The sequence below is a fragment of the Salminus brasiliensis genome, chromosome 4, assembly GCF_030463535.1.
Source record: "Salminus brasiliensis chromosome 4, fSalBra1.hap2, whole genome shotgun sequence".
In the NCBI taxonomy this organism is placed as follows: domain Eukaryota; kingdom Metazoa; phylum Chordata; class Actinopteri; order Characiformes; family Bryconidae; genus Salminus; species Salminus brasiliensis.
The window spans coordinates 29,916,619-29,942,480 of NC_132881.1; the positions used below are offsets into that span (position 1 = coordinate 29,916,619).

The 25,862-nt window shown below is 38.4% G+C and overlaps 1 protein-coding gene across 3 annotated transcripts; it reads right to left on the bottom strand.

The window, feature by feature from the left end:
- Positions 1-207: 207 nt before the first annotated feature.
- LOC140554684 (uncharacterized) lies at positions 208-25,459 on the bottom strand. 3 transcript variants are annotated; one of them, XM_072677946.1, is made up of 8 exons: positions 24,009-25,459; positions 16,379-16,428; positions 16,095-16,181; positions 15,122-15,238; positions 14,535-14,688; positions 13,826-13,992; positions 1,279-13,728; positions 1,042-1,145 (listed from the first exon to the last, which is right to left on the bottom strand). In XM_072677946.1, exons 1-8 carry the CDS (start codon positions 24,058-24,060, stop codon positions 1,131-1,133), a joined length of 13,092 nt encoding a protein of 4,363 aa, XP_072534047.1. In that variant the 5' UTR covers positions 24,061-25,459; the 3' UTR covers positions 1,042-1,130. The 3 variants fall into 3 exon arrangements, with proteins under 3 accessions (XP_072534045.1, XP_072534046.1, XP_072534047.1); XM_072677944.1 differs by having other exon boundaries at positions 208-13,728; XM_072677945.1 differs by lacking the exon at positions 15,122-15,238 and having other exon boundaries at positions 208-13,728.
- Positions 25,460-25,862: the final 403 nt, after the last annotated feature.

A 25,862-nucleotide genomic window follows, 5' to 3' on the forward strand; every position in this document is an offset into this window, starting at 1 on the left:
AAATATTTATTTTGGCATACAGTTGTGTGTAATTACAGTAATTTAATTACTACTGTGTTTTGCAGAAAGGTAATATAGGACAGAAAAAAACAAATATATTTACATATTTTTGAACATCTTCATCCTCTTTACAGGAAAGCAAAATTTTGGAAGATAGTAATTATACTCTTTTGACAACATAGTTCAAAACAAATATTTACCCTAAAATATGATATTATTATAATATTACTTCTTTTCAATATAGTAATTTATATATATGTTTTTTTTTCCATAGATGTACCTTTTTATGTTTATGTCCCTAAAATATGACAGCATTGTACACAATTCTCACACAGAAGAGTATATATGTTAGGTGTTAAAAGAAGACAAATTATTTCTCTTGAAATTTTTGTTAAAATTTGGTCTGACTAGCTAACCATGTTCTTTGTTGGTTTGTTACGTTGTTAAATAAGTGCTATATCTGGCCCCCACTTACATTATGGGCATAAATCTAGTTATGCACTCAATATAAATACATTGAAAAATAACACTTAAACAGATTTTGAAGCATAGCCACAAATCGAGTTCTACTAGTGTCAGCTAAATTGCAGCAAAAGTTCATTTCCCCTCATTCTCTTCTGCAGAGGAATCAATGTGCCTTAAAGATTTTTCAACACTTAGTAACATTTGTTTATTTGACTCTGTGCTCTCAAAAAATCTCATTTTCTCAGTGTGTACAGTGTCTCTCAACTTGCGTATTGAGGAGGCAGTGTCACCAGTGATAGACTCTGCAGAGTCTCCCTCAAAAACCTGTGTTCTCTGGGTCACAGATACTTCCTCCTTACCATCTTCAAATACTTCTGTTACTACCAACTTCTTCACTAAAGTGTGTTGTTCGTGTTGCACTCGAGTGTTATCAACTGGCAATAATGAGGCTGACTGTACTGCTACTCTCTGTAGAGGCAAAGTTTCAACATCTTTTGTATCTACATTAGTGAAGATTGCAGCGTGCTGTGTGTCTGGTACAGTTTGTACATTTGACACAATGTGAATTTCTCCTGACATCTGTCTCAGAGTATCCACTGAAGAAGAAGAGATTTCAGAAGAGCATGGAATATTCACTTTCTCTGGCTGGTGAGGTTCCATGGAAATTAGTTCAGTCCTGGCTGTTGAAGTAATAACATCACCATGTAAGTCACTAAACTCAACGGTTGCTGTAGATTCAGAATATTTCACTTTGACTTTTGTAGGAGATGCCAGAGAAGAGCAAATATGTTCAGTTGTTAATGCAGAACTTACATCAGCAAAAGCATCAGATGATCTCAGGGATAATGTTGGGCTGACACTGTCCTCTTCAACCTCTCTAGAGGAACTTTGTTCAGGTTCTTTCTCCTTACTGTCAATCACTGGACTTTCCTCAATTTTCTGAGGTGGTTGAGAAGATTCTATTTCAGCAGCCTTTGCAGTTTTGGTTGGTGATGAAAACTTGGGAAACCTGAACCATCCGCTCTTGTCAGGTTTCATTTCTTTGTCTTCTGCTACTGGTTTCTCATCTGTCTGTGCCACAGTTTGCTGTTCATTATTTTCAGGACTGGCTTTTGAGTCTGCCTTCTTATCACCTTCATCTGAAGGCAGATTGATTCCTAGCTTGGGAAATTTTAACTTAAGCATAGTTACATCTTGAGCTCCTCCTTCTTTATATTTTGCTATAGCTTCTGATGATGCTTGATCTTTAACTTCTATTTCATATTCCAATTTCACAGGAGATGAAGTTTCATCTAATGTTGGAACATTAAATTCAACATCGAAGCCCCTGAGAACATCACCAAGCATTGGCATTGTGAATTTCGATGACTTTTCATGTCCTTGTGCTTTTTTATGTTTGGGTTCTAAAACAACTTCTGGAACATTCACACTCATGTCTGTATCATTGTCTCCATCCTGAGATTTTGTTTTTGACATACTGATCTTGGACATTTTGATTGTAGGAAGTTTGAATCTACTTGGTGATCCTTTTTCTCCTTCCATTTTAACAGCTGTTTCTGGAGGTCCTTGAACTGTGTCTTTAATTTCAACTTCAGTCTGTAAATCATGTAATTTTATAGGTTTTCCTCTGACATCTTTTGAATCTCTTTCAGCAATGTCTGCTTTTATGTTGATTGCTTCTTTTGTTACTTCAATATCAGGTGAATGTACTTCCAGCTTTTTCTCGGGTAGAAAAATGTCAATCTCTGTTCTGCTTGCGCTTGAATCTATTTTAGGTCCTTTGACTTCAGGAAGGCTGATCCCAAATTTCGGCAGTTTGAACTTACTACCTTGACCTTCAGTTTGGATGCCTTGAACCATTGTGTCTGTACAGACAGATGTCTTCTTTTTGTCAGACCCTTTTATATCAGCTGACACTGGTCCAGCTGACAACTTTAAGTCTGCATCTGGTAAATGTATTTCAGGTCCTTTAACTTGCCTGTCCACAGCAGTAATATCTACTGCTCCCTTTGAAGCTCCAAATTTGGGGAATGAAATTGAAGGAAATTTAAACTTTGTTGGAGAACCAAACTTTGTTTCATCTTGTTGTCTTGTATCAATCGCTGCTGTTGTAATATCTGTATGCATTCTTTCCAGGTTTATACTTCTTTCTGGTACTGAAATTTCAAAATTTGAATCAGGTATGTCTGCTTTCACTTTGGAAGTTGCTTCTTTCAATTCAACATCAAGTGGCTGCACCTCCATCTTTCCCTCTGGTAGAGATATGTCAATCTCTGTTTTTGCTGCCCTTAAATCTATTTTTGGACCTTTTACTTCTGGAAGGCTGACCCCAAATTTCGGCAACTTAAACTTACTCCCTTGGCCTTCAATTTGGATATCCTTTGCCTTCATATCAACACTGAGAGATTTCTCCTGTTTGTCAAAGTCAGGCATCTTTACATCAGCTGATGGTGCCTCCACTGACAATTCTAATTCTGCATTTGGTAGACTTATTTCTGGTCCTGTGATGTGTACATCCTCTACTTCTCCCTTTGGAGCTTTTGCTGCAAATTTTGGGAGTGTGATTGAAGGAAGTTTGAACTTTGTTGGAGAGCCAAACTTTGTTTTTTCTTTTTTACCAGAATCACTCACTGATGCTGAAATGTCTATTTTTGGGCCTTCCAAGTCTACACTTCCTTCAGGTAATTTCACATCCACTTCCGGAAGACTTGCATCAGCTTCTGGAACCTTCACTTCTGATTTAGAAAATCCAAATTTGGGAAATGAAAAGCTTGGTCGTTTCATTTTCACATCAAGACCTTTAGAATCTATTTCTGGTATGTCTGCTTTCACTTTGGTTGTTCCTTCTTTCAATTCAAGATCAGGTGGCTGCACCTCTATCTTTCCCTCTGGTAGAGATATGTCAACCTCTGGTTTCGCTGCACTTGAATCTATTTTTGGTCCTTTTACTTCTGGAAGGCTGATCCCAAATGTTGGCAACTTGAACTTACTCCCTTGCCCTTCAATATGGATATCCTTTGCCTTCATGTCAACACTGAGAGATTTCTCCTGTTTGTCAAAGTCAGGCATCTTTACGTCAGCTGACAGTGCCTCCGCTGACAATTCTAATTCTGCATTTGGTAGACTTATTTCTGGTCCTGTGATGTGTACATCCTCTACTTCTCCCTTTGGAGCTTTGGTTGTGAATTGTGGGAGAGTGATTGAAGGAAGTTTAAACTTTGTTGGAGAGCCAAACTTTGTTTTTTCTTTTTGACCAGAATCACCTGTTGACACTGAAATGTCTATTTTTGGGCCTTCCAAGTCTACACGTCCTTCAGGTAATTTCACATCCACCTCTGGAAGACTTGCATCAGCTTCTGGAACCTTCACTTCTGATTTAGAAAATCCAAATTTGGGAAATGAAAAGCCTGGTCGTTTCATTTTCACATCAAGACCTTCAGAATCTATTTCTGGTATATCTGCTTTCACTTTGGTTGTTCCTTCTTTTAATTCAAGATCAGGTGGCTGCACCTCCATCTTTCCCTCTGGTAGATTTATGTCAATCTCTGGTTTCGCTGCACTTAAATCTATTTTTGGTCCTTTTACTTCTGGAAGGCTGATCCCAAATTTCGGCAATTTAAACTTACTTTCTTGCCCTTTAATTTGGATATCCTTTGCCTTCATATCAACACTGAGAGATTTCTCCTGTTTGTCAAAGTCAGACATCTTTACATCAGCTGACGGTGCCTCCACTGACAATTCTAATTCTGCATTTGGTAGACTTATTTCTTTTCCTGTGATGTGTACATCCTCTACTTCTCCCTTTGGAGCTTTGGCTGCAAATTTTGGGAGTGTGATTGAAGGAAGTTTGAACTTTGTTGGAGAGCCAAACTTAGTTTTTTCTTTTTTACCAGAATCACTCACTGATGCTGAAATGTCTATTTTTGGGCCTTCCAAGTCTACACTTCCTTCAGGTAATTTCACATCCACCTCTGGAAGACTTGCATCAGCTTCTGGAACCTTCACTTCTGATTTAGAAAATCCAAATTTGGGAAATGAAAAGCCTGGTCGTTTCATTTTCACATCAAGACCTTCAGAATCTATTTCTGGTATATCTGCTTTAACTTTGGTTGTTCCTTCTTTTAATTCAAGATCAGGTGGCTGCACCTCCATCTTTCCCTCTGGTAGATTTATGTCAATCTCTGGTTTCGCTGCACTTAAATCTATTTTTGGTCCTTTTACTTCTGGAAGGCTGATCCCAAATGTTGGCAATTTAAACTTACTTTCTTGCCCTTTAATTTGGATATCCTTTGCCTTCATATCAACACTGAGAGATTTCTCCTGTTTGTCAAAGTCAGACATCTTTACATCAGCTGACGGTGCCTCCACTGACAATTCTAATTCTGCATTTGGTAGACTTATTTCTTTTCCTGTGATGTGTACATCCTCTACTTCTCCCTTTGGAGCTTTGGCTGCAAATTTTGGGAGTGTGATTGAAGGAAGTTTGAACTTTGTTGGAGAGCCAAACTTTGTTTTTTCTTTTTTACCAGAATCACTCACTGATGCTGAAATGTCTATTTTTGGGCCTTCCAAGTCTACACTTCCTTCAGGTAATTTCACATCCACCTCTGGAAGACTTGCATCAGCTTCTGGAACCTTCACTTCTGATTTAGAAAATCCAAATTTGGGAAATGAAAAACTTGGTCGTTTCATTTTCACATCAAGACCTTCAGAATCTATTTCTGGTATGTCTGCTTTCACTTTGGTTGTTCCTTCTTTTAATTCAAGATCAGGTGGCTGCATCTCCATCTTTCCCTCTGGTAGATTTATGTCAATCTCTGGTTTCGCTGCACTTGAATCTATTTTTGGTCCTTTTACTTCTGGAAGGCTGATCCCAAATTTCGGCAATTTAAACTTACTCTCTAGCCCTTCAATTTGGATATCATTTGCCTTCATGTCAACACTGAGAGATTTCTCCTGTTTGTCAAAGTCAGGCATCTTTACATCAGCTGATGGTGCCTCCGCTGACAATTCTAATCCTGCATTTGGTAGACTTATTTCTGGTCCTGTGATGTGTACATCCTCTACTTCTCCCTTTGGAGCTTTGGTTGTGAATTGTGGGAGAGTGATTGAAGGAAGTTTAAACTTTGTTGGAGAGCCAAACTTTGTTTTTTCTTTTTGACCAGAATCACCCGTTGACACTGAAATGTCTATTTTTGGGCCTTCCAAGTCTACACTTCCTTCAGGTAATTTCACATCCACCTCTGGAAGACTTGCATCAGCTTCTGGAACCTTCACTTCTGATTTAGAAAATCCAAATTTGGGAAATGAAAAGCTTGGTCGTTTCATTTTCACATCAAGACCTTTAGAATCTATTTCTGGTATGTCTGCTTTCACTTTGGTTGTTCCTTCTTTCAATTCAAGATCAGGTGGCTGCACCTCCATCTTTCCCTCTGGTAGAGATATGTCAATCTCTGGTTTCGCTGCACTTGAATCTATTTTTGGTCCTTTTACTTCTGGAAGGCTGATCCCAAATGTTGGCAACTTGAACTTACTCCCTTGCCCTTCAATATGGATATCCTTTGCCTTCATATCAACACTGAGAGATTTCTCCTGTTTGTCAAAGTCAGGCATCTTTACATCAGCTGATGGTGCCTCCACTGACAATTCTAATTCTGCATTTGGTAGACTTATTTCTGGTCCTGTGATGTGTACATCTTCTGCTTCTCCCTTTGGAGCTTTGATTGTGAATTGTGGGAGAGTGATTGAAGGAAGTTTAAACTTTGTTGGAGAGCCAAACTTTGTTTTTTCTTTTTGACCAGAATCACCCGTTGACACTGAAATGTCTATTTTTGGGCCTTCCAAGTCTACACGTCCTTCAGGTAATTTCACATCCACCTCTGGAAGACTTGCATCAGCTTCTGGAACCTTCACTTCTGATTTAGAAAATCCAAATTTGGGAAATGAAAAGCTTGGTCGTTTCATTTTCACATCAAGACCTTTAGAATCTATTTCTGGTATGTCTGCTTTCACTTTGGTTGTTCCTTCTTTCAATTCAAGATCAGGTGGCTGCACCTCCATCTTTCCCTCTGGTAGAGATATGTCAATCTCTGGTTTCGCTGCACTTGAATCTATTTTTGGTCCTTTTACTTCTGGAAGGCTGATCCCAAATGTTGGCAACTTGAACTTACTCCCTTGCCCTTCAATATGGATATCCTTTGCCTTCATATCAACACCGAGAGATTTCTCCTGTTTGTCAAAGTCAGGCATCTTTACATCAGCTGATGGTGCCTCCACTGACAATTCTAATTCTGCATTTGGTAGACTTATTTCTGGTCCTGTGATGTGTACATCTTCTGCTTCTCCCTTTGGAGCTTTGATTGTGAATTGTGGGAGAGTGATTGAAGGAAGTTTAAACTTTGTTGGAGAGCCAAACTTTGTTTTTTCTTTTTGACCAGAATCACCCGTTGACACTGAAATGTCTATTTTTGGGCCTTCCAAGTCTACACGTCCTTCAGGTAATTTCACATCCACCTCTGGAAGACTTGCATCAGCTTCTGGAACCTTCACTTCTGATTTAGAAAATCCAAATTTGGGAAATGAAAAGCTTGGTCGTTTCATTTTCACATCAAGACCTTTAGAATCTATTTCTGGTATGTCTGCTTTCACTTTGGTTGTTCCTTCTTTCAATTCAAGATCAGGTGGCTGCACCTCCATCTTTCCCTCTGGTAGAGATATGTCAATCTCTGGTTTCGCTGCACTTGAATCTATTTTTGGTCCTTTTACTTCTGGAAGGCTGATCCCAAATGTTGGCAACTTGAACTTACTCCCTTGCCCTTCAATATGGATATCCTTTGCCTTCATATCAACACCGAGAGATTTCTCCTGTTTGTCAAAGTCAGGCATCTTTACATCAGCTGATGGTGCCTCCACTGACAATTCTAATTCTGCATTTGGTAGACTTATTTCTGGTCCTGTGATGTGTACATCTTCTGCTTCTCCCTTTGGAGCTTTGATTGTGAATTGTGGGAGAGTGATTGAAGGAAGTTTAAACTTTGTTGGAGAGCCAAACTTTGTTTTTTCTTTTTGACCAGAATCACCCGTTGACACTGAAATGTCTATTTTTGGGCCTTCCAAGTCTACACGTCCTTCAGGTAATTTCACATCCACCTCTGGAAGACTTGCATCAGCTTCTGGAACCTTCACTTCTGATTTAGAAAATCCAAATTTGGGAAATGAAAAGCTTGGTCGTTTCATTTTCACATCAAGACCTTTAGAATCTATTTCTGGTATGTCTGCTTTCACTTTGGTTGTTCCTTCTTTCAATTCAAGATCAGGTGGCTGCACCTCCATCTTTCCCTCTGGTAGAGATATGTCAATCTCTGGTTTCGCTGCACTTGAATCTATTTTTGGTCCTTTTACTTCTGGAAGGCTGATCCCAAATGTTGGCAACTTGAACTTACTCCCTTGCCCTTCAATATGGATATCCTTTGCCTTCATATCAACACCGAGAGATTTCTCCTGTTTGTCAAAGTCAGGCATCTTTACATCAGCTGATGGTGCCTCCACTGACAATTCTAATTCTGCATTTGGTAGACTTATTTCTGGTCCTGTGATGTGTACATCTTCTGCTTCTCCCTTTGGAGCTTTGATTGTGAATTGTGGGAGAGTGATTGAAGGAAGTTTAAACTTTGTTGGAGAGCCAAACTTTGTTTTTTCTTTTTGACCAGAATCACTCACTGATGCTGAAAGGTCTATATGTTGGACTTCCACATCTACACTTCCTTCAGGTAATTTCACATCCACTTCTGGAAGACTTGCGTCAGCTTCTGGAACCTTCACTTCTGATTTAGAAAATCCAAATTTGGGAAATGAAAAGCCTGGTCGTTTCATTTTCACATCAAGACCTTTAGAATCTATTTCTGGTATGTCTGCTTTCACTTTGGTTGTTCCTTCTTTCAATTCAAGATTAGGTGGCTGCACCTCCATCTTTCCCTCTGGTAGATTTATGTCAATCTCTGGTTTTGCTGCAATTGAATCTGTTTTTGGTCCTTTTACTTCTGGAAGGCTGATCCCAAATGTCGGCAACTTGAACTTACTCCCTTGCCCTTCAATATGAATATCCTTTGCCTTCATATCAACACTGAGAGATTTCTCCTGTTTGTCAAAGTCAGGCATCTTTAAATCAGCTGATGGTGCCTCCACTGACAATTCTAATTCTGCATTTGGTAGACTTATTTCTGGTCCTGTGATGTGTACATCCTCTACTTCTCCCTTTGGAGCTTTGATTGTGAATTGTGGGAGAGTGATTGAAGGAAGTTTAAACTTTGTTGGAGAGCCAAACTTAGTTTTTTCTTTTTGACCAGAATCACTCACTGATGCTGAAAGGTCTATATGTTGGACTTCCACATCTACACTTCCTTCAGGTAATTTCACATCCACTTCCGGAAGACTTGCGTCAGCTTCTGGAACCTTCACTTCTGATTTAGAAAATCCAAATTTAGGAAATGAAAAGCCTGGTCGTTTCATTTTCACATCAAGACCTTTAGAATCTATTTCTGGTATGTCTGCTTTCACTTTGGTTGTTCCTTCTTTCAATTCAAGATCAGGTGGCTGCACCTCCATCTTTCCCTCTGGTAGATTTATGTCAATCTCTGGTTTCGCTGCACTTGAATCTATTTTTGGTCCTTTTACTTCTGGAAGGTTGATCCCAAATGTTGGCAACTTGAACTTACTCCCTTGTCCTTCAATATGAATATCCTTTGCCTTCATATCAACACTGAGAGATTTCTCCTGTTTGTCAAAGTCAGGCATCTTTACGTCAGCTGACAGTGCCTCCGCTGACAATTCTAATTCTGCATTTGGTAGACTTATTTCTGGTCCTGTGATGTGTACATCCTCTACTTCTCCCTTTGGAGCTTTGGTTGTGAATTGTGGGAGAGTGATTGAAGGAAGTTTGAACTTTGTTTTTTCTTTTTGACCAGAATCACCCGTTGACACTGAAATGTCTATTTTTGGGCCTTCCAAGTCTACACTTCCTTCAGGTAATTTCACATCCACCTCTGGAAGACTTGCGTCAGCTTCTGGAACCTTCACTTCTGATTTAGAAAATCCAAATTTGGGAAGTGAAAAGCTTGGTCGTTTCATTTTCACATCAAGACCTTCAGAATCTATTTCTGGTATGTCTGCTTCCACCAAGGTTTTTCCCCCTTTCAGATCAACATCAGGTGGCTGCACCTCTATCTTTCCCTCTGGTAGAGATATGTCAATCTCTGGTTTCGCTGCACTTGAATCTATTTTTGGTCCTTTTACTTCTGGAAGGCTGATCCCAAATGTTGGCAACTTGAACTTACTCCCTTGCCCTTCAATATGGATATCCTTTGCCTTCATGTCAACACGGAGAGATTTCTCCTGTTTGTCAAAGTCAGGCATCTTTACATCAGCTGATGGTGCCTCCGCTGACAATTCTAATTCTGCATTTGGTAGACTTATTTCTGGTCCTGTGATGTGTACATCCTCTAATTCTCCCTTTGGAGCTTTGATTGTGAATTGAGGGAGAGTGATTGAAGGAAGTTTAAACTTTGTTGGAGAGCCAAACTTTGTTTTTTCTTTTTGACCAGAATCACCCGTTGACACTGAAATGTCTATTTTTGGGCCTTCCAAGTCTACACTTCCTTCAGGTAATTTTACATCCACCTCTGGAAGACTTGCATCAGCTTCTGGAACCTTCACTTCTGATTTAGAAAATCCAAATTTGGGAAATTGAAAACTTGGTTGTTTTGTTTTCTCATCAAGACCTTTAGAATCTATTTCTGGCACTGCAACATCGAATGGATGCACTTCCATCTTTACTTCAGGTAGAGATATGTCCATTTCTGTCTTCTGTCTGGCTGCAGTTGAATCTATTTGTGGTCCTTCTACCTTAGGAAAGGTGACGTCGGATTTTGGCAATTTGAATGTACTTTTCTTTCCTTCAACTTGCATGCCATGATCTACATTAAAATATTTCACTTCTTGTTCTAGGTCAAGTCCCTTCATTTCAGGTGCTGTTGACAATTTTAACTCTGCATCTGTAAGAAATATTTCTGGTCCTTTAGCTTTCAAATCCATAGTAGAAATATCTTTTTCAGCTTTTGATGTTTTACTTCCAAATTTTGGGAGTGTGATTGAGGGAAGTTTAAACTTTGTTGGCGAGCCAAACTTTGGTTCATCTTTTTGGTCGGTATCCCCTCTTGATACTGCAATGTTTGTATTTGCTCCTTCGAGATCTACATGTCCTTCTGATAATGAAACATTATCATTTGGAAGTCTTAAATTAGTATCTGAGGCTTCTGCTTTAGAAAATCCAAACCTGGGAAATGAAAAGCTTGTTTGCTTGGATTTCACTTCAAAAGCTTTCGTATCTAACTCTTTTACATCTTGCACATCATCCTCATGGGGATGCACTTCAACTTTTCTTTCTGGTAGAGAAATCTCAAGTTCTGTTTTTGCTGCACTCAAATCTATTTTTGGTCCTTTTATGTCCGGAAGTCTAATCTCAAATTTTGGCAATCTGAACCTACTTCCTTGCTCTTCAGTTTGTATGTCCTGAGCCTTCAGATATTTTTCTTCTTTGTCCACATCAGACAACTTTATTTCAACTGACTGTGACTCGACTGGTATTTTTAACTGTGTGTCCAGTTCTCTTTTTTCAGATTCCGATTTTACTGGCTTGACTGACAGTTTAAATTCTGTATCTGGAATCTTCGTTTTTGTTAGGTCTTCAACAGGAGATGGATGCAGAACTGCCTTTACTTCTGACATTGCTTGATCTTCTTTCTTTGTCTCTGCCCTTAAAGGATCCACTTCTTTCTTGGATGCACTTACATGCATTTTTGGTGCTTTTACCTCTGGAAAACTGATGTCAAATTTTGGCAGTTTGAACTTTCTCCCTTTCACATCAGTTTTTATGTCTGAAGTTTCAGTTTTATTATCCATTTGTTTTCTAATGTCTTCAGTTGGTTTATGGTGTACTATTTCTCCTATCTGTTCACATATCAATAGATCAACCTCTTTTTGTTTAATCTTTGATTCTGACATTGGGCTTGTGGTCTCCATTCTATTAAGTTGAGTGTTTTCAGGTAACTTAATGTCATCATGTAGTGAATCTCCTCCCAATCCTGTCTTCTTTATTTTCTCAGGTTCCTTTTTACTCTGGACATCCTTTTTTGATAATTCAATTCCAATATCTGGGAGTCGAATGTCAGGTTTTGTCATCCCAAATGTTGGTGTGCTTTTTTTTTGTTTTTTTGATTTCTTTTCTTGTTCTTTTTGGCTGCTGTATTTCTTACTTTCATGCCTTTCACTCATCTTAATATCAGACTGCAAAGTAATCTTTGCACTGGGCAAAGATGATTCTTTTATGGCTTCCATCCCTGGGATTTCAAGGTCTTCTCGCTTTGGGAGTTTGAACTTAACATCTGGGATTTTCTCATCATCTGTAATCTCATCAGTTTTTGTTTGCTGAGTTTTACTTTTTGGCTTTGTGTAGTCTATTTTGGACACAGTTATTGTTTCCTCGTCCGCATAAGGTAGGTCAACTTTTGGCATCTTTATCACTGTGTCCTTATCTATAAGATTAGAAGGTAATGACTCTTCTTTACCTAGTTTGATTTTAGTTATCGTAGTACTACTATCAGCACTTGAACTTGATATTTTACGGGGAGATCCCCTAGGGGTCATGCTAGTTTTATCTGACTTCATTTCCATAATTGTGACTTCTCTTTGCACAAGGACTCCTGTAATGTCCCCCTCAGGAAGTTTCAATGCTGGAAATTTAGAAACAGCCTCTTTAACATCCTCAACGCTGAATTCTTCTGTTCGCCGAGCCTGGATTTCTCTCTCCTTAGTTATATTTATAATCTTCTCAGTTTTTGGTACCTTTATCCTAGGAGTCTGAAGACTAGGTTTTGTCTTAGTGTCTTCCATCCCTGGAATCTCAAGGTCTTCTCGTTTTGGCAGGTCTCTCTTACTTAGTTCCACTTTTGTCATTGGGTCTTCGATTGCAAAACCAGAATGGTCCACTCTTGGTAATTTAAACTTGGAAGGTTTTATTTTCAAATGTGAATCTGTTACGTCTCCAGCAGAAAATGTACTGGGAGCTTTAGGTAATGGCTGGGAAATTACAGTGATGCTTTCAGGCATATTGCTGTCTTTTCCCATCTCAGAAGAATCTGACATTATAAACTGAAGCCCATTTACTGCACTAGCAAATGGGGTTTTTGATGTGGCCATGTCTGCCAGTGGACCTCTGGTTCGAATCCCATAAATTTCATTTTCAAATATTGTTTTTTCTTTCCACTGCTTTTCACTATCAGTCCTTGGAGATTGTTTTAGTTCCCCTACATTCAGAACATCTACAGAAGCATCTAGTTTAAGCGTATCCATTTCTGTATTTCCAGATTTCAGTTTCAGATTTTTCTCAGGGCTCTCCTTGCTGATGATCTCTGTGTTGATGTTAGTGTCAAGTTGAGATGTTTCTACATCTGCCTGTGATATTACAACATTGTCGTATGCAGATGGATCTAAGGTTCTGCTCATTTCTGATACATTTGTTAATTGGCCATCTAGTGCTGTCTTGGATTTCTCCTCCTGATGATGAATGCTAATTTTCAATTCTGATCGCTCTGTCTTTCCTTCATCAGAGAGTCTTACATCACTTGCAAAACCCTCTGCAAGAGCATCTGAAATATCCGTAGTCTTTAATGTATTACCCAGACTAATGAGATGAACCTCATGCTGCCCTTCCATTCCTGACAAACTTGGAAATGCTTGATCATTTGCAATCTTGAAAGAGCCCATATATTCAGATTCATCCATGTCCTGTGGGATCTCTTCTAATTTTGTCACAGGTTGTTCATGAAACTGATCTTCTAATGTATCCCCAACTTGGTGATCTTCCAAAATGATCAAGTTTTCTGATATCATCTTGTTTTCACTTCTCTGAGTTTCTTCAACAGACTTGCTCCTGTGGCCTTTCATTTTCATTTTCAGTTTGATTTTTTGCTTCTTTTTCTTGGCTTTTCCATCTGGAGATTTCAGTGGTGATTTGAGTGGGGAATCTGTGTCACTTGTTGGTGGGCTCATCTCTAATTTCTTGTGCTCCTCTGCTTCTGAGGTGCTGTGAGACCTTTTAAACTGTGCCTTATGTCCCTTGCTAAGAGAAGGAAATTTTGGCCATGAGATGCGGTCTTGTTGTTTTTTCTTTCTTGGACTTCTCATCTGTGGTGAGCCCCGCTCATTGCCCTAAGGGACATCAAAGAAAGGTATAATAACTAGGTTTTTATATCAAATCTTAAAACGAAAAAATGAGAAGTATGATAAGTAAGAATAGTATAATTACAGTTGTGATATCTGGCTGTATACTCTCAGCATCCCCTGGCATGGTTGATTCCTTTTTGCGTCTCAGACAAAACTCCATTTTATATGGCTGAGCATGTTCAAGAATCTGGAGTGCATCTTCATATGACACATTATCAAAGTATACTGTAGCACTAAGTATCTGATCACCTGGAGAGACACAGATGAAAAAAATACTTTAAAATAAAAATAAACCTATTGGCACCATGTCTAATGCTAAATGTGAACATTCAGCTGTGGAGCAGTGGAACTGTTTGCTCTAGAAGTTCCTTTATTATGCTGCTCTCTTGTCTGATTTTGCTGCTGTAAAAACTTGTCTTTTTGTCTTGTCTTGAGACTTTCCGCAATTCTCAAAAATGTATGCAGAAGAAACAATGAATGAGCAGGTGTCCTGATACTTTTGCCCATATGGTGTACATTTAAATTCTTTCTCAGATTAACATTTCTCACCATTTAACTGCTAGACGTCCTTCAGTAACTATGTGGAAAACACAAACTGAGTTACTTTTAAAGGGTTGAGTGATGGAAACCTGGACCCACCAGGCCCTGGGATTTAAGTAGAGTATACTGCTGGGGTACAGCTATTCTGAAATCTTCAGCTCTTTATATATGCTCTTAGGACAATAATATTTGTTAATATTATACCATACCATAAATCGCTAGAAACTATATTATGGCTTAACTCTGCATACCTTCTTTTACAGTCAGATGTTTTGAAGCAGGTGAATCTGGTTTTACTTCTTTGATGAAAATCCCCTCTTTTCCTCCACCGGTCACTACTAATCCATCAGCACATGCTTCTTTCACTGTTTTCACAATCACTCCAGCCTCACCACTTTGTATGTCCTGAAACAACACATGATGTTCTGTGATGCCTGCTCCTTAATTTTGTTCTGAGGTACCTCTGAGATTTATGGTCTGGTTGTCTACAGTACTTGTTTTAAAGTAGGGCAGTAGGGCAAAAGGCTGTGCATTTTGGCACAAAAGGGAATTTAGAAACTGCAAAGGTAGATTAAATATGTACTATTCTGCATGCAAAACAATGAACTTTGTTTAGAGTATGTTTACAATGTGTAAAGCTATTTAAATAGTTAGATAATGTTAAGCAAAACATAGATTGAAAAAAAAATAGAATAGATTAGATAGAATAGATTGAATACACTGGACAGAAGAAATCTTGAATTAATAATAATTGAATGTATTACACAAAATTCTATGTTTTCTTAATTAAAACAAAGAGTGGCAAGTGAAAAAAATCAGGATGATTAACAAGCCAGACCTCTGAGTCACTCATTTTGGCAGGAGAGCGCTTGTCAAACAGAGCTCCAAAACCAATTTTTCTGCTTCTTTTGTTGCTGCAACTCTTGTGTGGAGAGCTATCGATGTCCTCCTCCGCCTGACAAAACAATGTGGGTATATATATATATATATATATATATATATATATATATATATAAACACAATGTTACTACATAAAATATATAACTTGCCTCTGTTTACCATTACATTGGATTTAAAATTTACAACTGAAATGTTGTAAATGGTTTAACAAACATATCGCATTGACCATTTAGGAAGTCCAGCCATTTTCACAAGCTTAAAAGTAATTGCACAAACTAATGTATAAGGAGAATCCAAGAAATTGTTGGATGCAAATCCTTTGCGGTCATTGACTGCATCAAGTCTAGAACCTATGGATTACAACTCACCAAATGCTTTCTGCCTTCAGTTTTATCTTCAGTAAGTAAAAAGCAAAGCATTTGACTAAATCTGAACAGAAACAATTGCTCTACACGCATTGCAATTTCTCCTGCTACTTCTATCAACAGCTAATATGATCAATAAACACTAATTTCCCCATTCCACTTTCCCCATTCCACTGTTTTTTACTGATGGCATTCTTCATTTGCATGGGCTGCATACTAGACCGCATATTGAGAGTTTCCATTAAACCAAATGCAAATTCAACACTTGGAATCAGCTCCAGAGATTTTTTTCTTAATTCATTTTGAAATAATGAGGGACCAGGCCATTAAACTGCTCATTGTTAATTGTTAAATTATTTTGAGCCTGTAAACAGAGGGGCTATGTGAAAATGGCTGTAATTATAAATTATTAATGGAATATTTTTGTCCAAATACTTATGTCCTTTAAGTGTTTTTTGTTATATAAAATAAACAGCATTGAAAATTACACAGGATTTGGATAATTACATATCTTGAGACTGGAGTAATCATGTAAGTGTCATTTACCGTTTTTTCAGCTGGGAATTCCTCTACAGGGGAGGAGCCTTGAGGGCGAGGTCTTTCTCCCTCTAAAATCTCAGGTTCCTCACATACCTAACAATTACAGTACATAATATTATTAAGCAAAAAGAACAAAATACATAAAATACATCAAAAAGCCACATGTATGTCATTATTGTTATGCCACCTGATGTAAGTGACTGACAGAAGTATATTGTGGGGGAACATTATAGAATTAAGCTTTTTTCCAGTGTCTTTACAATTCAGTTTTGTGTTGGAATGACACTTACTGAATCATCTTCTGTGTCTTGCTCAGGTCCCTTTAACCTTCGTCCAGCGCCTGTTTCATGTTAAAAAGGCAGCATAAGCCAAAGTTCAGTACACAAACATTTAATTTCTTCAGATTTTTACATTATATATATATATATATATATTTTTTTTTTTTTTTTTTTTTTTTTTTTATTGTGATAAAAATCACTTGCAACAGCAATTTCAATATAATGAAAAAGGACATTAAAGCTTTATGCACATTTACATTATGTTTATATGTTTGCAAGTATGTAAGTTGGAGTTCAGACAAAAGCACAGGCACACCAGCTTATAACTCAATATAAACTTATTCCTGGCAAATATTCCCTGAGGGTTTAGGCGGTCTATCACCTTCCATTTTTGTCTGTAATGTGAAGCACTTTATTGATTAGAAAGATAGTCTTACACAACTAGCAAAGACCAACTTACAGATTAAGGGGAAAAGTGAGACTGTATTATCAAATATCATTGGAATCAATTATTATTTATATATGTCTTTGATATTATTGTTCCTTTCATAAATAACCAAGGACAACATACTAAACAATGTACACAATAACACATGCATGTATGAGATAATCATTGTAGATTTCCATGAATACACTTTATGGACATGCACACACCATGGTAACCATGAGAACCTGTGGGCAAGTCATGATGAGTGTGATTAGTGTAAGCTAATTACTCTACCATGTTGCAACTTGTTCAGTAATTGGTGATTGGCAATGTGCCAACATGCATTCCTTCCACAACCAAAACCCACTATGGTAGGCCAGTCAAACCGAATTGTCTAATATTGTCAGATATCATATATACCTTACTGCAGGTTTCACTTTTTAACCCAAATCGAGCACACATCCTTCAGCTAATCGAGAACTTAGAAAGTAATCAGATGGATCTAATTACTGTTAGAATGAATTTAGGACTAGAGCTAAAGTCTGAGGAAGGCTAGATCTTGAGGAGTTGTTGCGACCACTGCTCCAAACAAAATTGCTTCCTGCACACTCTGCACTGCTGTCCAGAGACCTTCTGTAGTGGTTGGACTTTTCTCCTTCACACATTTCCCAACAAAGTCTCACAAGTTTTAAATGACAATTAAACCTTGTGATTGTGCTGGCCATGAAAATCACCTAAACCCACTCCATCACTTAATGATCTCCATGACATATTGCATTGTCTTATTGCCTTAACCTATTGCATAAGTCTTTTTAGTGATCTGAATATCAGTGTATAGCACCTACCCTCCAGAAATTCATTTTCACTGCCAGTGAAAATTGAATTAAAGCCATTATGTTGTAGCTTATCATGTGATATTTTATGCAACAAAAAATGAGTGCAAATCAGTAGAAACTAAGTAACCAAAAGTCATTTACATTCTGTGTAAGCCAAACATTGCTATAATGAGGCCTACTAATACAATATACAGAAGGTCTGATTATTTAAAATTGCATCAAGAAAACACCTTGATGCAAGCACTATTAATCCCAACATTTGTGCACTGCCTTCAGTTATGTGCACTTAATGTACTTGAAATGTGAAACCATAAATATTCAGACCCCTCACATCTAGAGTGTAAGGGACAGGCCATGCATTAAAGCAGCTCCACCATGGCTCTGCATTTCAAACTGTTTAGACAAGCATGTAGTTCTCCAGGTTAAAGAGCAGCACTTTCTTTAAGAATTTGATATATGCATCATGCATTGGTTAATCCAATACCTTATACATGAACATTTTAAACGGTTTTAAGCAATTTTAAAGCAACGCACAATGTAGAAGTAAACATCCTGATAAGTTCATCTGTTGTTCCAATTTAACAAAGACACAAATGTAACACTAATACTACAATAACCCAAACTGTGTGAACTCAAATCAATAGCAGTAAAAAGATCCTTTCCTGGTGTGTGGAACTGACCCTAACTGAAAACAGTAATGCATGCCGTCTGCTGCAGAATGATGTCTTGGAACTGCATTTGTTTAAGAATCATGCACTTGTTGTCTTTCAGTTCAGACCAGTGAACATGACTGATTTCTTTTTCGTATTGTCGTATTGGCTTTGTATTTGATAAGCTTTGTGAACAGTGACTTAGCTCTGCACTCCAGGGCAAACATCCGGGTTGGTCAGTCATCTATGACCGGAATCTAAGAAGCTGTAGTAAAGATTTATGAATCAAATTGGAGTGCATAGCTTGGTGAAGTCATGTGCATGTTTCTGCATGTGTCTACATGTGTCTATCTGTGTCTGTGAGCCTTTACAGCACTGTGGAGAATTTTTAGACATTCTGCAAAATGCTTAACACTATCTATCTAAGTTTACTCTTGAAATTATTTCATAATATGCACAAATAAACATTAATAAGAAAGGCAGGTAATATCTTGTGAGATAATTTGAAAAAAAAACAGGCTTGTTTCTCGAATAAAAAAAAGATTTCTAGTTCACACAACCGTAATGTAAAGGTAGTCAATGAGGCAAGACATCTGGGTTTTAGTTTTTTTGTTTTTTCTCAAGGTTGCAGTAGCCAACAAGAAATGGAAGTCAGTGTCACCCACAAATTTTTGGAAGATGCAGACTTGTACAATTTAGATCTTTTGCCAAACCATTCCTTTGGTATTCCTTCTAATATTTATGTTTCTGAACAAATAAAGTGAACAAATAAATTGTATATATATTAACCAGTTCTGTGTTTGTATGAGTATATGCTTATTTCTGGTCAGAAAGGTGTGTCTGGACTGTTTTGGACTCCAGACAACCCGCAAGAATCAGAGAAAGAAGAGAAACCCAGAAAAGACAATATCACCTTCAGCTCACTCCATCTGTAGTTCCACTGTTAGTGACAACAATGAATTCTCAACAAATGTGATGCTCACTGCTGATCATTTGTACAGAACTAAAACCAGACTCATGAAACTCTGCAATCATGTCATATTAAGGCCTGTTTACATTTAATGTAAATATGACAATGACCATTAATGTAAAAACTACACTTACCGTTATCGTTTACCTGGAGCTAGCTGTGTACAGGTACTGTATCTATATTTCTCCTCTGTGAATGTGCCTCACCCAGTCCACTAAATACACTCTTGTTCTGAAGCTGGGTGTATTTTAGTGCAGGACTTGCAGTGCCCTGCCCCTTTCACACACCTATTAGCCAATATTTTGTAAGCCATTCTATGTCATATCCTGTACATTCTTCACTGCTGCCCACAAACCTGCTATAAAGGTTGGAATTTTCTTCAGCACGTATTTCCCAATACAGTCCCACAAGTTCTCAATGATATTTAAATCTTGTGTGTTGCCCATTAACATCGCAGGGACCCACCCCATCCCACTTGATAAGCGGTATGGCATATTGCATATTGGCATATGAAGTCATTTTTTTGTAGATATCCCACTAAATATCAGTGTATGACATGTACACTTCAGCTATTTCTTTTGACTGCCAGTGTCAAATGTATATTTTAATAAAACATACTGTAATTGTTCTGACATATTGTGCATGTGATATTGTATGTTTGTTCTTTTGCATATAATACAAAAATTTTTATTTTAGCAAAAGCTTTAGCATATGTATTAGGCACCTGAGTGAGCGCCAGTGTTGTGAAAGTGCTTTTCCAAAATGGAGATAATTATTACAAGCAGAAGGTGAGGTTGGATTGATAATTAATGATGTTCCTCCTGCATATGTGTAAACACCATCTGCATATTGCGCTAAATTGTTTACATGACAGACTTTCTATAACAAAATTGAGTAGATAAATCTGTATCAGAGAGCTCAGTAAAGTAAAGCTTTGGATGAACCTCCTTCAGAGAAATATATGTAATACTGGTTGGCTGCGGCTAACTATGCTAATCGACAGCAGAGAATTGTTAAGAGCGAAATTCTATGTTTTTCTAAGGTTTTTATAGGTTTATGATTTCAGTTTAAAGGAGCTAAATGTCATAGTGGGAAGCACCACATATAAGGGTAAAATGCTAACCCAGCTAATGGAGTTGTCCACTCAGGCCAGATGCCACTGCTATACCAAGAACTGGTAGAGTGCTTAGGTAACAAAATAAAATGATAAGACTCTGTAAAAAGAGAGATTTTAGAGGTGTGTTTTGTGTTTGTGGGCGGGAATGGAGGGCGGATCCAACGAATAACACAAAATCGCTCCATTGTTGTGTTCATGTAGTTAACCGCAATAGGTGGTGTTTTTCTTGAATCTTGATTAATTTAATGTAAAAGATGAGTAGAAACAAAGTAACATTGCTGAGTGACAGTATTTAAATACTGTGTAAGCCACCAATTACAAGCACTGATTGTCCAAACTTGTCCGAAGGGTTGTTTATTTGTTCTTTGGACATTCTTGTTAGCATATGGTAATGGTCGAATGCTTTTCAACACCTGTGTTTTTATGCATTTGTTGAATTAACAAACATTAATTCAGCCACACTAATGTGCTATAGTAATCATGAGAACAGTAAAAGGGGCACCTTAGGTTTACAAATAATACATAACCATGTATAGATTTGTTATTTGTCACATGTTATTTGCCTTAAGAACTGTTTTTTTTTTTTCATGTGCCTGAAAATTGAATGCTTAATTTTGTATGGCATATAGTAAGTCCTCCCTAATCAAATATTTGTTTTAAGGGTGTTGTTTAAAAGATGATAAGGCCGTGGCCTGTTTCTCAAAGTGAATAAGTTAATTCTGCTCATGCATTCAGAATGTAAATACATATTTTTGTCTTGGGATATTTTCCTTGGGAAAAACAAGATTTGCATTATGTTTGTTTGTCTATGCTTGAGAATGTCTTACATCACAGTCTTGCAAAATGTACACAGGGACAACCTTGTTTTTCCACTCCCAGGCCATCTATTAAGTATTCTCTATTGTTTATAATATCAAAAAGATATGATTCCCTACTGCAAAGCTTATGATTAAATCATCAGTTGATGTAACAATATTTGTCCTATTTCATAATGAGTTGATAAGGTGCTTCACTAAATGGGCTTAGAAACATAATGTATAAGAACTTTGCTGCTGTTCCTAGAATCTCTCATTGCGACAAACGGTCACCCTATCACATAAAATCTTCTATATGAGTTGACCGTGCATGACCAGGATTACAGGCATTACAGGTTGTTTGTCGTGCTTCTGGAGCCCCCGGGGAGGATCCATTGCTTATTAGTTGGAGTAACACAATTAGAACTGGCAGAGCTGAAACATTAGTTCTGACCTGTATTGAATACACACAGGCCTCTTTCACAGTGAGATGGCTGGGGCTTGGGACTTGTTTACATCCAAAATATAATCAGATTTCAGGGGAAGAAGGCGAAAAAAAAACAGAGCTGGGTTTTCCCTTTAGGTTAAAGGAAGAGTAGTGGGCCAAGTTCTCTCATGCTTCCAATTAATTAACTAATTAATCATAAATATAACTTACGCATAGAGAATATGACAAGGAGATTTTCATTACTGTTATTGTAGGCTTGTACTTGTAGAAGCATCACAAAGTTAAGACAGCCTGCATAATATTTTAAGACACTATTAAAACTTTTTCAGTTAAGAAACTTTCAGTTGCCTTTATTCAGCCAGCAGGTGCTTAGTCCTGTTCAGCATCTCAGTGCACTTTAAGTGCATTTGCCCACATGCGTACTCAGCATCATTCATTATTCATAGGTAGGAAGGCCATAAGAGACTCAGACACTTTTAGTCTATCTTTTAAATGGGCACTAAGTAGACATAAACAGCAGCTAATATATGAACTGTCTCTGCTGATGCACAAATGTTTCAGCAGGTCACCTTTGAAGTCTTCATTTTGGCCTTTCTTGATGTAAACACAGACAGAATATGAGGTATATGAGTTGTATTAGCTCTATTTGGGTGTACATTTCTTTTTTAAGTGTACATTTGACTAGTGTCCTGATTATTTATCATTCATCCACATCGTTGCTTGGGGTGCACTTAGGAGAAGACATGCACCATCTATCTTGGCAGTGATTCAAGCCTCTCATGCTGAGAATCCCACAAGCAATGACCTTGCAACTGTGCTGTGTAGCATCTCCGTATCAACGGAACGTGCATCATACAGTTCACAAACATGTGAACAAATAAGTACTTCTCACTACATTTCATTTCATTGCATTACTTTACTTTACATTTGCAGTATTAAGTAACTATTAGGAACATTATAGCAAAAGCAACCACTGTGGTTTAGCTTCTTCTGAGGCTATTATGTTCACTTCATGTCTGATTACTGAGACATCTGTAAACAGTGCACCACAGCACATATGATTTGATTAAAGCCTCAATGCTGTATTCTGAAGGATATGCTTCAATGTGAAGCTTGGCATGCTGTGTTGTAAGATGGAGACAAATAAGGCCTCCGTAATGGCTTTGTTTTTGGGAACAAACAAAAGCATCGAAACAGGAGCACCGGGGAGTGTAATGTGTTTTGGACACCACGATTATGGTGTACAATACTTAATTATACTCATAACTCATCTGCATCGTTGTCAGATTTCTGTTCTCATATGGATTTCATGGACAAGTTCTACTTCAATCCAGTTTGATTGCCCATATTTGAGTGAGAGTTTCAGCCGTCTGCAGTGACACCAGTTAACACTCCAACCTAGTGATAATGAAGTGGAATCTGAATTCTGTCAGGGAACTAGAAAACTCTCAAGGCACAGAAAGGTGTAATAGAAGACATCAAAGCCATGTATGGACATGCACCTTATTTTTAATCTCACTTCTCTCAAAAGGAAGGGCGTATCTAAAGTCAGTGGCAGATCTAGGCTTTCTGTGCACACATACGCCCTGCTTACTCATAGAGAAGTGTTCTGGACACTGTTTACTTTGTGTAATGAAAGGCATTAGGCATGTCTTTATGAATTACTGCATGTAAATTCTCTTCAAACTCTGACGCTAAAAACTAAAGCATTTGATTCTTAACATAGCTAACATCAAAATACATACAGCACACAGCAGGTTTACGACCCTATATGAACAGCATCTGAAACGGCACGGCTTTACAGTGTACTGGTGAAAAACGATGGCAGTTGAGAGTTTGAAAACAATCTTTTGCAGCTGTTGCTGAAGGTGATAGCAAATATTGATACGAAAAATTGGAATGCCACACATGGAAGGTTACCCCAGACGTCTGAAGGCCCACCTTCAGTGCTGCAGACACACCCACTCTAGACTGCAGCTAGCTCATCGCATACTGCATAACCATAGACACACCCACAACAACACGACCACACCCACTTTACTGCAGACACACCCAGGTGACCAAAACACTGCAGAGTCAGTGTTTCAACAACACTGTGTGGAAAGATGTTGTTAAGCAGCTCAGCACCAGACTTTTGTCCACTAACACTTACGAATGCACACACATACACACTCACATACACACTCACATACACAGAGTCACTGCAGCACCTGAAAGCTAGAATTCATTACAAGAAGTGCTGAGTGTTGGATCAGGGCTAAAAATAGCTCACACCATCTGAAGTTAGAGCGAGAGAGAAGGGGGATGAAGAGAGAGGAGAGAGAGAGAGAGAGAGAGAGAGAGAGAGAGAGAGAGAGAGAGAGAAAATAATAGACAATAAGAGAGAATGATGATGCCCACCCGTGGCTGGCCCATGCCAGTTGGGGAATGCCAGATGAAAACAGTCACACATGCTGGCTGTCTTCTAGAAGTCCAGTGATGGACGTTCAGCAAGGTCCTGCTCCAAAATATGCTGCTCCAGCTGAGGCAGCTCTGCTCACTCCCACCGGAGTGCTGCAGCACTCGCAGCCTCCTCTTGCTTCTCACTCGCTCAGTAGAGATGCAGAGGTAGAGAGAGGGAGACAGGGACAGGGTGATGGAGCACGAACTACAAGAAGGAGCAGAGTCAGTGTCTGGCACAGGCGAGTAAGTGAGAGAGTGAAGGAGAAAGACAGCGTTGCTGTGCTGTGTCCACGCTGGAATGACGCGCTATCCTGCTCTCCTGCGAAGTAAACACAGGCTCCCATGCAGCACACAAACCTGATTGGGTGAGGGGGCTCTGCCTGTTTTGGTGGGATGGGGGGGGTTTGGCTGTCCGTTTGGACTCAACCCCTCCCTCCCTCCTTCCAGCCCAACTCCACCCTCCTCATCGATTACACCAACCATTGCAAGGACACTTAGGACAGCCGGCCAGCCAATTCGTCTAGGACTTGAGAACAACATTCACTTGTTTTCCAAAGCATGCAGATGGGGGGCATAAGTGAATTTGACACCACACAGTGCAGAGTTTCATATCTCCAGGATGCGCTGGGAAACAAATGCAGGGTGCAGTCTATCAGGTGACTTGGACGGAAGCTAACAAGTTTAAAGGGCCTTGAAAACTGATAAACAGGGTGAATAGCTGAGAGATGCAGCATCTCGTGATGATCAGTTCATGTTAAAAGTGCACTGTGTGTAAATGATCTTACACACCTTTTCCTCTCTGCCTGGCGCACTTCGTTTGAGGATGGCTTAAGATGGCTGCAAAGAGCTAAATGATTTAGGACTCTGGCCCAAGAATAAAAGTGATCTCACAGACGAGCAGACAGTGACGTAAGCCACAGTTCTTAGTGCACACACACACACTCAGACAACAAAGCCACCATTTTGTTCTGCTTTAAACATAAGAAATGTACTTAAGAAATGCACACCGCACCGCATAGACTGAGCCATTAAACACATCATATTAAATATTTGAACCTAAGTTATGTTATCTAAGTTTAACCTAAGTTTGGGTTATCATTTTTTAATAATTATTACTAGACAGAATTGAGGAAGGGTTGAGAATGTAGTGAAGACTTGGTCATCACTACATTCAAAGCCTAATTTGTGTCCCAATTATAAGTTTAGTTATGGTGCAAGACAATTATGATACAAGGAGTGCATGCAACAAACCATCATACTTATTTCTTAGTTTAAACTAGACTAGGTAAGTACACATAACAAAATACAACAAACATCAAGTGTGTAAAATCTTTTTAAAAATGATTGTAGTGTAAGATATCACAGCAGGACTACAGGAATTGTTCATCTTACATAGTTTAGAAGAATAACTGTTTTGGTAGTTTAGTAAAAACAAGCAGTTTTTAAGTTTTATGCTGAAAAACAAATGAAGTAGTGATTTATGCACATACAGACAGGATTATTTATGATTAATTATTTATGATGCCTCAGTCGTAATGCTTTGTCTTCTGTAGGCCATACTATATTTTGTTCTTTAGATTCGACTGAGTCAGTGTGTCTCTTTCCATCTCTCTGCATTACAGACAGGGAGTGGCGAGATGATGCTGCATTAGCCCTTGGCCTTCACCCAAGAAACAACTCTAGGCTAAAAGCCATTTAGGGAATTGAGAAAAATAAGAATAAGAATTGGGCCTTGCCACCATCTCTACCTTTGCTGTAACTGCTTAAAGAGCATGCATGGGATTTGTTATACAACAGAATCTTCAGGAATGT